The sequence below is a fragment of the Nanorana parkeri genome, unplaced genomic scaffold (genome assembly GCF_000935625.1).
Source record: "Nanorana parkeri isolate BGI_ZX_2015 unplaced genomic scaffold, ASM93562v1 scaffold428, whole genome shotgun sequence".
NCBI lineage: Eukaryota > Metazoa > Chordata > Amphibia > Anura > Dicroglossidae > Nanorana > Nanorana parkeri.
The window spans coordinates 538,672-556,015 of record NW_017306696.1 but is presented as its reverse complement, the minus strand read 5'-3'; the positions used below and the strand labels follow the sequence as shown (position 1 = coordinate 556,015).

Here is a 17,344-nt window from a genome sequence, read left to right as displayed (position 1 = left end):
ATAATAGTCTAAGGTGTTTCTTATTCTGGAGCTGAAACTTACAGGGAAGTTGTTATGTTGACAAGAGAGCCATATTGTAAATGTCTTTACTTCTTTTTGATTCAGGGTTACTTCCTAGGATGGCAAACAGAGCTCTGGATCATGCTCTGCCCTTGTCTCTTTTAACGAAGGATATCTATGTTAAGGAGAGAAAAAAACAAAACTCTATGTCTGAAAGTATGTCTGAAGCTTCCTCCCATGATTCCTTCTATGATACTCTGTCAGATTTCCATGGTGACTCCATTGATGGAAACTTCCAAGAACTTTCTGCCTTCCTCAGTCAGGAGGAAATGAACAAGAGTCTTGACATTGCGCGGGAAGCATTTTCGAGCCCTCTGTCTGAGGATCAAAGCCACAGTCATGCTTTAAAATCTTCTCATGATAACCCACCTGACAGATCGTACAAGGAGTTAAAACTAAGCAATGCAACATCAGAAAAATCCAGAAAAAGGGAAAATTTGATAAATAAGCTGGGTAGGGCTGGTGCTTCCACTAAACCTGGTGGTTCAAATATGAAAGGCATGATTTCACCATTTCTAACCACTAGCCCAAGTATAATCCGAACCTTGCAGGCACACAAAGCTTCTAAACTTCAAGGGAAAAGTGGCTCATCCACACTTCCGATTCCAAAAGCCAGAAACAAACCACTTAACAAGGATCTAAACTCTCAGAGTGACATCGCTCAGAAGGCAGCTACTTTTATTGAAGAACTCTCTGCAATATTTCGAGAGACAAACAAGGCAAGAGACAGGCGCCCTAATGGAGATTCTTCTTCTCCTGACAGTGGTTATTTGTCACCAAAGAAAGAGAGCACCATTCTCATTAGCCCCACAATTAATGAGAGTGAAACTGAACCAAAGCAAGAGGTGAACACAATGGAACTGAGGAGTGTAAAAGATGAAACACTAATGAAAACTGAGAATGAAAGCAAGCCGCCTGAAAAAGAGCGAGTGCAAAGTGAGACCAATAAATCTCACACTCCTTCTTCAGCTGCTCGATTTATACAGAAGCTCAAAAGTCAGGAGGTGGCAGAGGGGAGCCGAGTAAAGCTGGAATGCAGAGTGACAGGAAACCCCTTTCCAGAAGTGAGGTAAGTCAAACCGCTCTACTCACCTGTGACACTTAGAAAGCTCCACCTCATAGCAAAAGTAAAATACATTAGGGTCATGTAAACCTGAGTTTCCTGAAACCGAAAGGAAAAACAAATGGTGGATACCAACAAAACTGAATAACATTTTATAATAAGCAGTCATAATCCCTTTGTGTTATGCAAGTATGTATGCCTTTCTAACTTACAGTATCTGCATGTCTTTGGTCACCTTATATTTCATATTACATCCCAGCAAAGCATTTAGTTCAAAGAATTAAGTATTTTCAGGATAGCTGAAAAAAATCAAGATTAGTATCACATGGAAGGCTATCTATTAGCAAATTTTAAAATAATTGACTCAATTAAAAGAGAGAAACCAGGCAAACAAGTGTGGTCTCATAGCGCTGTGTGTTGTAAATATAACCCTCTCCTAAGCTGTCGTTCCTCATTTAGAAGCTTCTGCCATACCAGGTTAAGGTTTTGAACAGGAAGCCTAAGGACACCGTTTCTTGGCTTGCAGGTGCTCATCGAAGGGTATCTTGGCAGCCCGTTGCTTAGCAGAAATCGGAGCAGCTGAATAAGACTAAAAATTTGACAACCCTTGCTTTGAAAGCAATACCTTACGTGTTTCACTTATGTTCCCCCATAAACGGTGCACTTTCCCAGAGAACATACTGGTAATTTAAAAAATGGGCCCCATCCCAGTATGGGAGAAACTGAAGCACAGGCTAATATTTTTCCTAATAAGTCTTAATGAACTGATTGGAACAGGAGACATGCTCAGAGTCTCTAAGGAAAAAGGACTACCAATTGAGTGTTAAAGGCTGCTGACATTACAGCTGTGTACGTGATCTTGTGTATTAATCACAGTTCTGCAGTTAAGTTATACAGTATAAACTTTCTATGATAAGTCATAACCTTTAACTTTATCACTTTTAATAGTATATGGTATGCACACAGATCTTTTTTTTTTATTTACCCAATCCCTTCCTATGATTAGTCAGGTAGAAATGGCTGGGCAACTGCATAGAGATGGGCACTTGCATGATCTTTTATAACTCCCTTGACCAAAACAACCACTGAAGATTAAAAGTAGCAGATTTCCAAAATTACTAAGAACCTGAGCAAGAACATTTTCTATATTTGTTTATTAGGTTTTATATAACACATGAGATAAAAAAAATCCATTGAACAGTAGAACAAAACACATCACATATGTAAAATTACTATGTAACGCTCAGTTGGACAAGATGCATATTTAGGTAAACATTGTGTACCAAAGATCTAGGTAGCAGCACTCTTAGAGCTACTGTATGGACCAATAACTTAATATTATTCTTAGAGGGCACTGTCATGGCTAGCGGGGATCTGTGAAAATTGGGATGGGTGGGGAGAGAAGTGTGGGAAGGAGAAAGGAAAGGGGAAATGGGTGTCACAAATGCCAAGCCTATCATCAATTAAATCTGTGGTGAACACAGAAATTGTGGAAGAGGAGCAATATACCTAGTGTTAAAGCAATTAGATGTATCAATTTTTAATGCCATAAAGTATTGATTGGGAGCATTAAGTAATTGTTGAAGCGCATACGTTCTGATTTGGATTTACCTATAATAATGTTACCTATTTTCATATTTGATTATATGCATGCAAATTTCTCCAGTTTGCAGAAAAATCTTACACTTTATGGAACACAGCTACCTGTTGTATTCAGTAATTTACATTATTCAAGTTTATCAATTTCTACACAGTTGGCACAATTTGTTACAGTAAATACGACTTCATCAGTCAGTAAGACTTATACTTGCAGAGAGATTGTCTTCAGCAATAGAGATAATAGCCATCAAATGTCCTCCAATAAACGCTTTAGAGTTTTTATGATAGGATAAGATACCACAGAATAGAGACCAATTTATTCTTAGTATGACATTCTTAGGACCTGGGTGCATCTGTGCCTTATATAAACTGAATGCATTTCTCTATTCTGGAAATTAAAAATTAAACCCTACCAATGAGTTTCTAGTAAGCACTTTGTTGATCATGATAATATGGACTGTAAGAAGATTGCATTAACCACTTCTAGTAGCTCCTGCTGGCTGTATGCGGTTTAATAACTGTGAAAACATGCACATTTCTTACTAATATATGCAAATGAATGCTGCCCAAAACTGCATGAGCAACATTTATTTAAAGAACATAAAATAAATGGTCAGTGACAACTCCCACCAGGCTTATATACAGTATATTATGTAAGTCACATTCTTCTTACAGTATTTATATATAGGTCTCCGCTACTAGACACAGGAGTTGATTTACTACAGGAGTAGATTCTGTTCACATAGAGAAGTGAATGTTTATTTTGGAAAGTGTATGTCTTCAAAATGAATGTTGGGAAAGAAGGTGATCCTGTATTTACTTTAAATATCAAATAATGTGCTAACAAAAATGTTGTTTTTAATCTCCCTAGTACATGATTGGGCTTTCAATGTCAACACAGGTTTACCTTATTTACCAGGATACACTTTGCAGAGTGAGCGGTCACTTTGCTAAGTAAATGGCTTTTACTTTTTTAGTAAATAATACTAGTGAACAGTGCATTTCCTCTAAACTGTAACATAAGTTTGTTAGATTTAGAACAATAAAATAGTTTTTAAAGGACCCCTTCAGAGGGTGACCAAGGAGGATTTGGCAATAATTGCAACCTGTCTGGTTACATGGGTCCTTTGCCATTTGACTTAGTGAGCATGTACTCAATCCCCAGGCTTTCTACCCGTCTCTTCGATTATCAGTGAGGAGAACCAAAGGGGGACCTTGCTTATATCATCTGGCCCAGGGCCAAGAGTCTATGCTTTTGGGATGCAGCTTATAACATCATAAATCTAACAGGGATTTATTATATTCCAAACTGGCTGCCTGATTAACAAAGGCTGCTCATCTTTGTTAGGGCAATGATATCACAAGGGGAAACGGCAAATACACCTCATAATCCCCTTTGCCAGGGAATTCAATTGGTATTTTTCCTCACTGCTTACATAAAAAGGTACCATAGTCTTGGTGAATTGGACATCTGTTGCAAAGAATTGCTAACCAATAATTAGAACCAATTAGTCCAGTCGTACTTCTATATCTAGTTACAGTAAATTAATTCACATAACTAGAGCTGCAACAGTTTTTTTTTATCCGATTAACCGATTAATCGAACTTAATAATCGGCCAACTAATCGATTATGAAAATAATCGTTAGCTGCAGCCCTACACATAACTATCTTTGCATAAGCATTTAGATTCAATAAAGTCCATACAAGAGAAACAAAAAACACAGTAAATTATAAGAAAGTAATGTGAACTTGATATTTTCATTTATTAAAAAACATTCCAGAATGTCGATTTGCAATAAGTACAATGCAATGATTTGAAATAAGGCCTATAGCAAAATCTTGTGGCTTCTGCAAAGCCATATTGCTCTAATTGGTTCAGAGTGCTGACTTTGTATTATTTTTTGACATGATATTGTAGTACAAGCTGAAGTCCTGACATCTAGTCCTATCTACTGTGCTCTGTCTTCCAGCTGTTTGCGGTATTTTCTGCTTATAATAAGAAGCATTTCTTTTTTTCCTAATAACCTTTATTCCATATTGTTATCTTCTTTCTGAGCCTTTAAAACAGGGTCCTCGGACTTTCTAAACAAAGGGAAAATTCACTATCCCCCCAAGAAACTTGGGGGTCAAACTGTGTCCAAAGGGAGTAGAAAATGCCTCAATAGCAGCAGTGAGTGGGAGTAAACAATGCCCTACGCTCAGTGGTCCATGGGGATAAAATGCCTCAGGATTAGTAGTTAGTGGGAGGATGAATAATGGCGCCTCACTATTGGTGTCAGAGTGAGAAATAGTGCCCCATCATTGGTGGCAATGGAAGGAATAGTGCCCCATCATTGGTGTCAATGAGTGGAATAGTGCCCAATCAATGGTGTCAGAGTGAGGAATAGTGCCCCAAGGGTTAAAGTTTAGGGACCACTGCTCTAAAAATCTTTCTGAAAAAAAACAGTTTATGCTAAGTATTGATAAAACAGAACTGAACTAATAAGTAGAGCTTTTGATAGAAAAGACTTTGTATGTCATTCCAACCAAAATAGTTCTTTACCTATTTTGCTAGAACTTTTTTTAAATGACCGCTGCCTGCTGCTCATGCACAGTGCAGTCTACACTCTTAGCATCTTACATTGGCTGAAGAATCATTCTGGGTCAAGAAAAAAGAATCTGAGAAGATGGCAGCGGCATCCCAGACACATGAACTTGTCATCACTGGGGGTGGATAAACTTAAAGCTAGAAACACACAGTGCACAGCTTACCCCTGTCATGCATCTTTGTATTCCACATTCGGTGCACGGATGACCCTCTTCTGCACATTATAGCAAACTCACAACTAAGTGCTATAAGTATATTATGCATACTTACACACTGTGACAAGTGCTCCTACATCCTATGCCAGCTCAGTCTCACTTTAAATTACATTCTTAAATATTTTAACAGCATAACTTAATGTTGATATACGAAAGGGCCCTGATTAAATCCAAAGCTTAAATCTTTGCACCTGACTTGACTTACCCATCATTTTTTAACAACAGCACAAAATGTTGGACAGTGTACCCCAATGGGTGATCTGACAAAAAAATGATCCACTCTAAGTGGCACCACCTACGTGTCATGACCCCTCCACCATAAATTGATCCAATCAAGGCACAAAGATCAAAAATATATGTAAAATACTTACAACAATAATGTGCCAAGCTATAAAATTAGTGCACAGACAACCTTGCAAAAAATAATCTATCCAGACTGTCTGGTGAGCATACAAACATATGTATACATAATGAAAATATAAAAAGTAAATAAAGTCCACGCAATAAACAAAAAAGCAAAATAAAGTCCAGTGTATAACAATAGTGAATATATGAAAGGAACTGCAGTGGGTAGTCTGCCACAATAGATGAGATCTTTAGATGTGCAGTAAGTACGAAGTTCTAACTATAACTTTCACCTCCACCCAGTGGGAATAGATGATGGACAGGTGCTCATCTGAGGGAATGGACCCACAGAGAAGGTCTCAACACACGTTACCCTTCTTATATAGGGGAGGAAAGGCCATATACATGATGACAAACAGATCCTCTCAAGATCGCGGGCATCGATATTATGTTAGGAGGATGCAAATATAGGAGAAATAGCGCATATCGTCCAGAATGATACAATTTATTAAAAAGACCCCTGACGAAGTCACATGTGAGATGTAACGTACGTTGGGCGGAGCATTCGACATCACCATCTCAGCAGGGCTAGACGGAGGGACAGGAGTCCCGTCGCTTTCATCCATTTCACACGAAGTGTCATCCATTCATTTTACACTGTTTTTTTGTGTTGAGACCTGCTCTGTGGGTCCATTCCCTCAGGTGAGCACCTGTCCATCATCTGTTCCCACTGGGTGGAGGTTATATGTTTGTATGCTCACCAGACAGTCTGGATAGATTGTTGTTTGCAAGGTTGTCTGTGCACTAATTTTATAGCTCTGCACATTATTGTTGTATATATTTTTAGATATCATTTTTTATATCCTTAGTGCTTAGCAGCTCGTATGCACTCTTTTTACTGGCGCTGATCACTGTTTGTTCTTTTTAATATGTAAAATACTTATGCCTACACAAAATATTTGATACCCATGTACAGTAACTGTGCAGCACAGCCTATTGTTCACTTTTGACAGCCATCTTAGGGTAAAAAAAAGCATTAAGCGGACAGTCAATATTATTATTTCATGAGATTACTTGACAAGTTGTCACATATGTGTTTGAAAACATCTCCTTCCTATCGCCTTCTTTTCAAATATATTCAGTTTCAGTAAGCACCTCAAACGTTTTAACAAATTACTTCATGTTAGTGTCCTTTAAAAAGGCTTCCAGGTGTCAAATGCCAACACTGACCTAAAATGTATGTACAATTATGTAAATTTTGATTTGTATATGGGAATCTGGGCCTAAAACATTAAAGATATGATTATGCTACAGGAACCGATGGACACATTTGACCCTTTCCCAAAATGAGACAGTATCTTTCTGTACACTTTGCAGCCACCTGTTACATAGTAGATAATGGTTGGGGGCTGCCAAGTTTCACCAAGCTGTGCCAAGAATACATGCTGTCTCAAGGTTTATTCACAGAAAGCATAGAAGTCAGCAGCTGCACAGAAACCTCACAAGCGGCTTATATGGATATGAATATGCTCACAAATCAACTATCAGTATTTCCCTCGTTTTTTATCAAATGAAAGCAACATTTTGCAGACAGATCAAAATGGCACGATGGCAGATAGGAATGTCTTTTAATGATCTGCAAAGGTTTCCTCCTGAAAGATGCCATTAAGTGATGCTTTAAACCCACACAGGCTCTTCAGCACATACACAACAGCTGACAAATGTGTAAACAGATTTAACTTTACAGCTACAGACAAGATGCCCCCAACTGTGGCTCTTGGACGGCTCTGGGACTATTCTCTGTCCCTTTGTTAATAAAAGAAGTATGTGACATGAAGGGATTAATAAACCCTGCACGGTTCTCCCAGCCACCAATCTGAGGGCTGTTTCCTTGGTAACAAGGCTGAGGTGACTGCAGTCTCACCCAACCTTTGGTAAAGGGAATGGAGGAGGAGAGCGGTGATTGGTTGGTGTAGCCAGGGGTGTGGGCAAGGCTGAGGTGACTGCAGTCTCACCCAACCTTTGGTAAAGGGAATGGAGGAGGAGAGCGGTGATTGGTTGGTGTCGCCAGGGGTGTGGGCGGGATACTCGCTGTGGTTGGAGAAGCAGTTAATCAGTCTAAGGAAGCCTGCAGTTCGACAAGTTAGGATGCGCAGGGATGAGGGAAGCAAGTAGGTCAGAAATGGGAGACACTGGCTGCAGCCATGGTGAGACCTCTAATAATGTTCCTAAGTTTATATATAATATATATTTTTGTGAGTGACATTCTGTTCTGCATACACCCTGCCATGTTACTGAAGTTCCCCCTGTAGGCTGTATGATTTACATATACTATTCTTACTAAAGTTGAAGCTGCTCAATATTCACCGAGAGGCCAGAAAAATGGAAACTGCTGGGTAACGTGATGCAGAGGTTTTTGTTTCCCACCTGCTTGTGTCAGGTCCCTGAGGATGCTCCAGGGGTTCTCTCAGGGCATACTGGGAGGCTTATTGGCTAGAATGAAAATGGTGTCTCAGCAGCTCAGCCCTTCAGCCACAGCTTTTGCAGCTTGTTGAGTGCAGGAACCTTTTAAGCAGGTGTGCGCAATGTGTGAGCTTATGAGCCTGCAATACGTGTGAGCGCTCATGTAAGAAACATGTCTCTTCAGCTATCATATTCCAAAATTTTTAGGGTATATTACTTTCCCAGCAATTCTGAAAGTGCAACTTTTCTGCTGTTGGTTAATTGTCTGTCACCGAAACTGGTGTATGTGTAGAGGCATTAGATTGTAAGCTGCTTTAGGGACTACTTGGTGAGCTGCTGATCTGGAACAAGCATGTTGGCAGTGAAGAGTTGGGGGCCGGCTCATGTTGGGGACCTTTCTGCTCACATTTTTTTAAAAATTTGGATAAAGTGGGAAAGAGTTAAAATTTGTCAGGCTTATATTTTGTTTGTGTCCCCATTATGGAAATTTGCATTCACTTCCCGTGCCAGTGACACAACAGGAAATGAGAAGAGATCTTTCCAAAGTGAGGAAAAATCCCCACTTACAGAGTTGTCACAAAACACACCTTAATGTATTAGTTCTGGTCTTAGGTCTGCTGTGTATTGGTGCTGGTCTAGGGACTGCCGTGTATTAGTTCTGGTCTCAGATCTGCCGTGTATTAGTTCTGGTCTGAGGTCTGCTGTGTATTGGTGATGGTCTGGGGACTGCCGTGTATTAGTTCTGGTCTGAGGTCTGCTGTGTATTATTATTTACCCTGCCTCCTGCTCCCACATGTCAGCGTGCACACTCCAGCCGTACACAGTGTGCTTGACTAGAGAAAGCACGGCCATGGCAGATAGAGTTAAAAAAAAAAAGCTGAGGGCGGGCTGCATTCCCTGTTAACGCCCCCTAAGAGGAAAGGAGTATGGCTGCAGGTGGCTGTTTTCTGTGACTTTTGATGAATTTATCTGGGATGTGCTGCGACTTTGGAAAAGAAGAAGAATGCTATTAGAGTAAAGGCAAGAAGTACTTTTATTTGCCCTTAGGTCATAATTCTCCTTTAATGTTGTTACACTGAATAGATTGCACGGTTGATTTGGTGTAAGAAACGAATGTATTTGGTTTAAGCAAGTAAGACAGAACTGACCATTGTTGTGTAGAGCAATGAAGACATAAGAGGGGAGCTGCACGGCACATATGTACCTACAGATGGCGCTCTGGTACTGTAAATGTATAAGAAATACGTACAAAGTACATACTGCAAGAAACAATTAATTCTATAGATATACACTGAGGACAGATTTTTTCATGATATCTGATATACCAGCCTAGGAAAATTCTGAAAGTTTAAATACTGGACATCTTATCGTTGTTCTCTCTATTCAAGTAACTGAAATTTGTTCAACTACCCCTTTGTTTCAAAGTGGATGAATGATACCATTGACAAAGTGAATGTTCACCGAGCTTAGTAAATAAGGTAAAATTGTGCCTAGACTGGGATTGTTGTTGTACGGGAGGGGCATGTGACCAATTGCCACATCAGTCAACCTGATTGTTTGATGAGCGATTGAACACAATGTATTACAATACAATCGCAGCAGGACCTAAATACCACCTCCTTTCTTCTTTGATAGATATGTTATCTTACTAGGGACTAATTGTATGATACTAGCTATTCTCTTTCCATCCCTCCTCTCTGCATATATTGGGGTGCACAGAATTGTTCAGAAGCCTTCTGCTGCCTGTCATAAGACAATTGTCCATGATTTGCTCATGAGATAGAACCCAAGACAGGTGCTGTACTATGACCATCCCTTGTAGTTCTCCCTTATGGTCCCTTATGGCTCTGTGTAGTATACACAGATGACACGTTTTTAATGGTGGCTGGTTGTTTCTGTATTCAATATGAACAAACGGATTACAACCTCCATATCTTCTGAAGAAGTGGCCTAAAGGGCTCACAAAATGCATCAAGAGTATATAGTTAAATGAAAGAAAAAAAGCAGCAGTCCGCTGTCCACCTTTTCCAAACTTTAATCCAAGATGAGCATGTCCATAATAAGTCCGAAAGGGTGAAACGCGCCAGTGGTGGAAGTCTCTGGGAAAGGAATTCCATCATGTTGTCGGTGGGAAGCGGTGTGCAGCTTTTTTCTTTTCTTTTGTTGTTGTGTAATGTGGAAGGCCCCACCACCACAGAGGCTTGACATTGGATGGAGCAGTGAAAAAAACATTTATGCTTGTGTACTAAGACTATCCAGTCATCTCATCATTAGAGTGATACTAAGATTGCTGTGATTATATATTAGTTTGGTGTGTACAAGCACCTCTATCATGGGGATCAGTGAGGAAGTATTGCTATATTGTATGCTGTTATAATTACCAGCCTGAAGTGTTATTGGATTTTAGAGGGAATAATATGATTATAGTACCCAGAAATGTCCAACATTGCTTCTGCTGTGATAATTCTATGTCTGACCAGGGGTGGTGGTACTCACCTATAGGGGCTTGATCAGAGGATCCCATGATTATCAATAGGATAAAAAGAGACATGCTTTGAATGTAGCTGGCACTAACTGAGCATGAGCTAATAGGTAGGTTGTGAGTGACAACAGCATTGGTATGGTGGATTAAAGGGAAATTCCGCCTTATAAAAAGAAATAATCAGTGCACGCTTCTTCATAACAGAAAAAAATATAATTTTTTTTGCATTGGTACCAGTAAAGCATTGCAACTGTGATTAATAGATTGCAGGTGCAATGCTCTGACCCCTGCAGACTCTTCCTCCTGTCCATGTCTGTACTGAGGTACAGACATTTACAGGGATATTTACTAAGCTGCAAAAGGCAGCCGAGTGAATAACCGATCCGAAGTAAAGTGAGCCGAACACTGTTCGGCTACTCACTTCTGGCTTGTACGGCTGATTGCAGCTGTACATTGGCTCTGTGCGGCTGCCTTCAGTGCCGAAGTGCAGAAGGACTTCGACTCAGCCGATCCAACATCTGGATCGGCTGAGCCAAACCTCCAGCAGCTCACTTGGTGCCATCCGCCCCTATTCTCATACCTCCGTGGTACCGAGTGGAATAGAAAATAAGTGAAAATAGTCGGGAAAAAAAAAAGTTGAAAAAATATTTTAAATGTAAATAAATAGTAAAATGATCACTGCAGCAAAGGAGGAGACAGGGTGGCATGAGCACTGTCACCGCTGGCCAGCTCCAATGATCAGCTGAGTATAATTGTGTTATTTTTGGCCCCCTAAAATTTTTACCCGGAGTTCTGCTTTAAGCCTTTAGGTATTTAATAACATTTATTGAACATTTCTAACTTGAGCTTTCTTTTGGGAGTCAGTTAAATCGGTGGGTTTATTTCAACTTTGTATATGTAAAAACTTGCAGGTTACTTGTTCTCTTGTTCATATCTTTGTGTTACAAATATCAACACAATTTCATTGTTAACACATTTGATCCAAAATAAAGTGAAACTCTCTCAGGTAACATGGAGTGAGTTAGCACTTGTAGGCGCACACACAGGAAGTGATAGAGCGTGTCAGCACAGAGCACACAAGGACAATGGCATAAAGTACGTCACTCACACGCTCTATACACAAAGTTCTTTTATCATTTTCCTTACAAAGACGCTTATCATTCATCCTGAAATCATGTTATGACAGGCAGCTATCACGCACAATACACGAGAGGAGAAAGCTTCAGAAAGCCTATTGTACACAGGTAAGAGCACAATGGTTTCTAATCAAAATAGCAGATCTGTGGATGAGAACGCACATTTCACATTTCACCTTTCACCGAACAAGGGATTTATATACACCTAGAAGGGTATCAGTCTGTCAGGAATGCAGACTGTATGTTTTATACAATGTGTAAACCAGGAGAATAAGTACCTACAGCTGCTCAGAAAGTCAAACACACAAACATATTCAATATGGCAATGGCACGAGTAGTGACAATGTACAAAGCACAGTGAACTATAGTGAGCAACCCTGATCCGAAGCCCAGTGTTAGGGCAATCAGATCTAAACATTCGATTACCCCTGTCTTCGTCTAGGTCTGAAGAAACCCCCAGAATAGAGTTACGTTATGGCGGACCTGATCGCGACGGCTCGGGGGTAATGTAAACGGACACATATCCAATTACACCTGGCTCGCCATACAACTAACATGGGTCTGTGCAGCTCAGATTTTTTCTCACTCGCAAGATGGAAGAAAAAACTAATGGACATGGATGTCACAAGAGTGACATCCATTTCGTACTACTCCTATGAACAGATCCCCTGCTGATCAGAACAGTCGGTGCCTGCCCCCAAGGGGCCTAAAAAATGGATTGAATTTTGCAGTTTTAACTTACTACAGTTCTGCAGATTATAATTTACTATGATATTGTAGGGCGGGGGGACTAGTCTCAGACAGTGTTTGGCGTGTTCTGCATTTCCTTGGACTTTGGCTCTGTTTCTAGTTTTGGATAGAATAAGGGTTTTTTTGTGTCATTTGTGTCCGATTGGGTAGATTTCCTCTCACTCTCCTTTGTCCAATAGTCACAACAGGAAGTGAGAGGAAATCCCCTGTGGTCAGCAGGGTCACCAGAACTAGTATCCCCATTTGAAAGATTCCCATCTATTCCTGTTCTAGTGACAACCCAAATTTGGAATTTTCTTTCACTTTGGATTTCAGTGATACTGGTCACCAGGAGAAATACAGAGGGTAGAGCTCCCTAAAAGAGATACAGACAGCAATAAAAACCTGACAAGTCTTCTAATCACTCTACACTCTACCCAAAACGAAAAAAAAAAGTTTAGGCTTCAATTGCATTTTAAGGTTCACTTCAATCTCTTCCAAAGATTCTCATTCGCAGCCAAATGCAGATCAAACACCTTTGCTGGGACTGATTTATTTATGGAGACACCTCCTTAGCGGTGTGATACAGATATTTTTTGTGGCTGTAGTAATTAAAAATTAAATCTGACAGCAGTAAATTCAGGAAGAAGGCATCCATAAAACTGGCGTGTTCAGAAGAAAAGATCAGCAGTGGCAGCCTTAATGTTTCTCTATGTCCTGGTTTTCTTCATTTTAGTAGGTTGTGCATTGTGGCAGCTCCGGCAGTGTCGTTTATATTAAAAAAAACTTTATTGGTAGTATACAATGTGTAAACTCCATTCTCGTTCCTCCTGTGGTATACAGTTCGAACAAATGCAGCTCTGCATTTTTCCTCAGCACAGCACACTGAGCATCATACCCACGTTGTGGTGTGAACAGGGCACATAGAAAGCAATTTTCTATCTGTCCTAGAGGTGATCTACATTGATCAGGTGCCAACAGACCCTTAGTGATAACCACTGTCTGGGTCTGCTGGAAAATTGGACCAGTTTTATTCACATTTTGTTATTGCAGCCTTTAAAGTGATCTTTACTACTGTAGGCCAGAAGGGGGTGGCTGCGGCCTACTGCTAATAAGAGAAATGTATGTAATGCTTATTGATGTTTTCAGGACTGTCCCTACACTATTTGGTGCCTGTGGTGGGGGGTGGATGCTATCAACTAATGGTCGTTCCTGGGTTGGGGGGAGGGGGGGTTGCTATCAGCTAATGGTCATTCGGGAAGGGGGGGGATTTGTGGAGGCTGTGCTGTCAGAGGCTCTTCTGTTGCTGGCTGCCAGGAGCTCGACAGGACGTCAGCCATAGCCTCCCGCTCAGCTCCTGGCAACTGGTGATGTCTGTGAGCTGGGCAGGAAGCCATAGCTTCACAGTTTGCTAACAGCGCCATGCTAACATGCAGCCTGAGGCAATCGGCCCTGGTTGTTTTTGTTGTCTTACTGTATTTGACTAACAAATCCAACTATGTCAAATGGGCCTTTTGGGTTCTTTGGGCCTCATGTGGCCCTCTCATTGCCCTTAGCCTATTTAAGGTTTTAAACTGAATGAGACCCAGGTTATTTTCCAGTTGATAAATTTTACAATTCTTTAAATGATTTTGCAGCTGAATACTTCAGGAAAAGGAAATCTTTTTTAAGATGTTGTAAGTTTCAATTATTACTAGTAATTTAATTACCAATTAACTATAGCATATACCAATAGACTATAACATAGTATAAGTTGTTATAATGCTAACTACCAAAATGACACACATGTTTTCTGAAAGTTGGAGTTGTCCTCAGCAGACATGATTTGACCCCTTTTATTTATTTCAGTCATTTCAGCCCCTTGTTTTATTTGTATTTAACTTGTCTGTAGTATGTGTTTCATGTGTTCCCGTTGTCCCAGCATACAGTAGAAGTCAAATAACTCATGTTAGCAAGCTTGCCATTTTAGAGTATGAACTAAATAAAAGATTACGGCCATACAATTCTCTATTAAATGGCCTCTTCAATTTCCTGCTTTTTCTTTTCCTCCATGCAGAAGCACTGAGGGGGTCTGTTGTTGCCTTTTATTATTTGCCCTTAGTTTCAAACTTCCCAAACCTGTTTTAGACATCCGTTTCAGAATGTTGGCTTGTTTTATGATAAAGAACCTCTATGATACAAATAGGCACAGTATATAAGGAATCTAATACCTGTATACAGTTAGTATAATAGAATATTTTATCATTGAATTATCATTGAAGATTAAGCAAATACTTGATTCTGCTAACAAGATTCTAATTGCCTACAGGAAATGCTTTTTATAACTTATACGCAGTCTATCAGTAGGAAAAAGATTGACTGTACACTAAAAATAACACAATAATTTTTAAATTTTAATTTAATAACATGCCCTTTGGAAATCACGTTGCAGTACCACTGATGAAAACCAGGTCTGCATTGAAACCATATGTACTGACAATATCTCGTTCTAAATAACATTATGATTTACATGCACACAAGCAGTACACTTTATATCCCCTCTGTAATCAGATTGCTATAAGGTTATTGTTCCAGTGAGGTTACATAAATGAAAAATAATTAGTCTATTTTAAGTCTTAGTGATTCATATTATGATTTGCTTCAGGAGCTTTTTAAAATGTACTTGTCCTTTTCCTGACCTGCTCTGTTTTCTCTGTGCATGGTTTAGCATGCTTTCTCTGTATGGTCTTTCTATAAGGAAACATCAGAGAGCAGTGATCTGTAGACAATCAGAAATCATCCTTCCCCGGTGAGAGTACTCTGGAGAAAAGCTTTAATTCAATGGATGCTTTAGGTAACCACACTGACTCGTTTTGTCCAACTCCCTAAATAAAATCCTTTCCATTTTTCTGTAAATCATCTAGGCTTGCTCCCCTCAATGCATTTCACTGCTGGGCACTGCTTCCCAGTTTGCACCTCCGAAAGCCAAACCAGTAATGATATTTTTCAAATTTACATATATGAAGGTCTGGGAAAGTTGTCTCCCAAACAACATATTTTCTGAAAACGTTGTGTGCAGTATTTATTCATATAATACTTAAAGTGACACTAAACTCAGGCGTTTAATCTTAAAAATGCATATAAGTGCTCTGACTATTAGCAAAAAATGTATGTTATTTGGGTGTCTTTTTAGATCTTCATATCATCTCTGAATTGGTGCTGACACTGTCCTTTCTCCTGGAGGGTGGCTACTTTTGTTCCCTATGTTCCCTGTGTGTGTTGTAAAGTAGCCACCGCTCCAAGCTCACTCCCATGGTGGACTAGAGTCTCGCGTTTACTAGTTTGTATTGAGATTGTAGTCCATCACAGGAGTAAGATTGGAGCGCTGGCTACTTTACAACACACACAGGTACCATAGAGAACTAAAGCGGCCCCCTCCAGAAGGAAGGACAGTGTCAGCACCAATTCAGAGATAATGTGAGGATCTATTGCCGAGTAATACACAAATAAGGTACCGTATATCAATAGATGTCCCCTCACTTTCTGTTGTATCTCCACAGGGCTTTCTGTTGTATCTCCGCAGGACAGACTGAAAAAATAAACTAGGAGGGGATTTATCCTTCCCTTCTCCATGCAAACAAAAACAAGTTTTGGCTATGCACATTAAGCCTGAATATGCAGATTCTTCTTTAGTTTTCTTTAAATTGAGCCTGTGCTCAGACTATGCAATCTAACCCTTAAAGTGATATTAAAGTAAAAATATTTTTAAGCTATTTCAAATGCTGATGAAATCACTTAGCCTCTATTCACATATAGAGTTTGCATTTCCAGCACAGTTTTCCAGGACTAAAACGCTAACATTTTTAACCTGCACAGATTCCTGTCCCGAGAGAGCGACGGGCTGTGTTCACTCACTTCCTGATCAATAGAGCCGACATGTGATAGTTTCATAGTCATACCTCAGCTCTAACTATGAGGATGAGTGTAAATCACCTCACCTGATAGTTCTCCTTTAAATCTTATAAATGCATTCAAGGACCTTTAAAGGAGAACAATGAGGTGAGTGAATTACACTTATCCCCATAGTTAGAGCCGATGCATGACACTGAAACTGTCACACATCGGCTCTATTGATCAAGAATTGAGCGAAAACATACCGATGATCTGCTCACTTTCCTATCATCTCCCTTCAGAGAGCGGTGACTATCAGTCACTGCTCCCCGCATGGCTTCCCCCCTCTCCGATCCTCCAGCATTGACTGGAGGGTCGGATGGGGAGGGGTAGGGCTTAGCTGGCTCTGTCTCTAGAGAGACAGAGCCAGCTATCAATCAGCCAGCTGGGTGGATCTCTACAGTATTGTTGCAATCCATCCAGGTTTGTTGCGATCAGCATATAGCGGGCAATAGCAACACAGTATATGTCCTCCCGTGACGTAAAAGAGAACAAATGAAAAAACTGTTGACAGAAATGTAGCTAAGGCTCCATTCACAAATAGCGTTTGCGCTTCCCGCACGGTTTTAATTGCGGAAGACCGCGCAGGACGCAAACACCATATGACACTTGTTTGCGACCATTATATAGCCAGAAACTTGCGGAATCCGCCGGATTATCCCGCCTGCACTATTTTGGTGACCATGCGGTTTCGTACTGCGCGGTCCCTGCAATAGTCTGAACAATGAACATT

At 40.2% G+C, this 17,344-nt stretch overlaps 1 protein-coding gene across 1 annotated transcript in view; it reads left to right on the top strand.

Annotated features, from left to right (window-relative positions):
• Positions 1-203: 203 nt before the first annotated feature.
• The window catches only part of PALLD (palladin, cytoskeletal associated protein), a 286,056-nt gene continuing 268,915 nt past the window's right edge, over positions 204-17,344 (top strand). Inside the window, exon 1 of the mRNA XM_018560033.1 lies at positions 204-1,129. Within this exon, the coding sequence (XP_018415535.1) occupies positions 207-1,129 (923 nt within the window). The 5' untranslated portion in view covers positions 204-206. The remainder of the gene's footprint in view (positions 1,130-17,344) is intronic.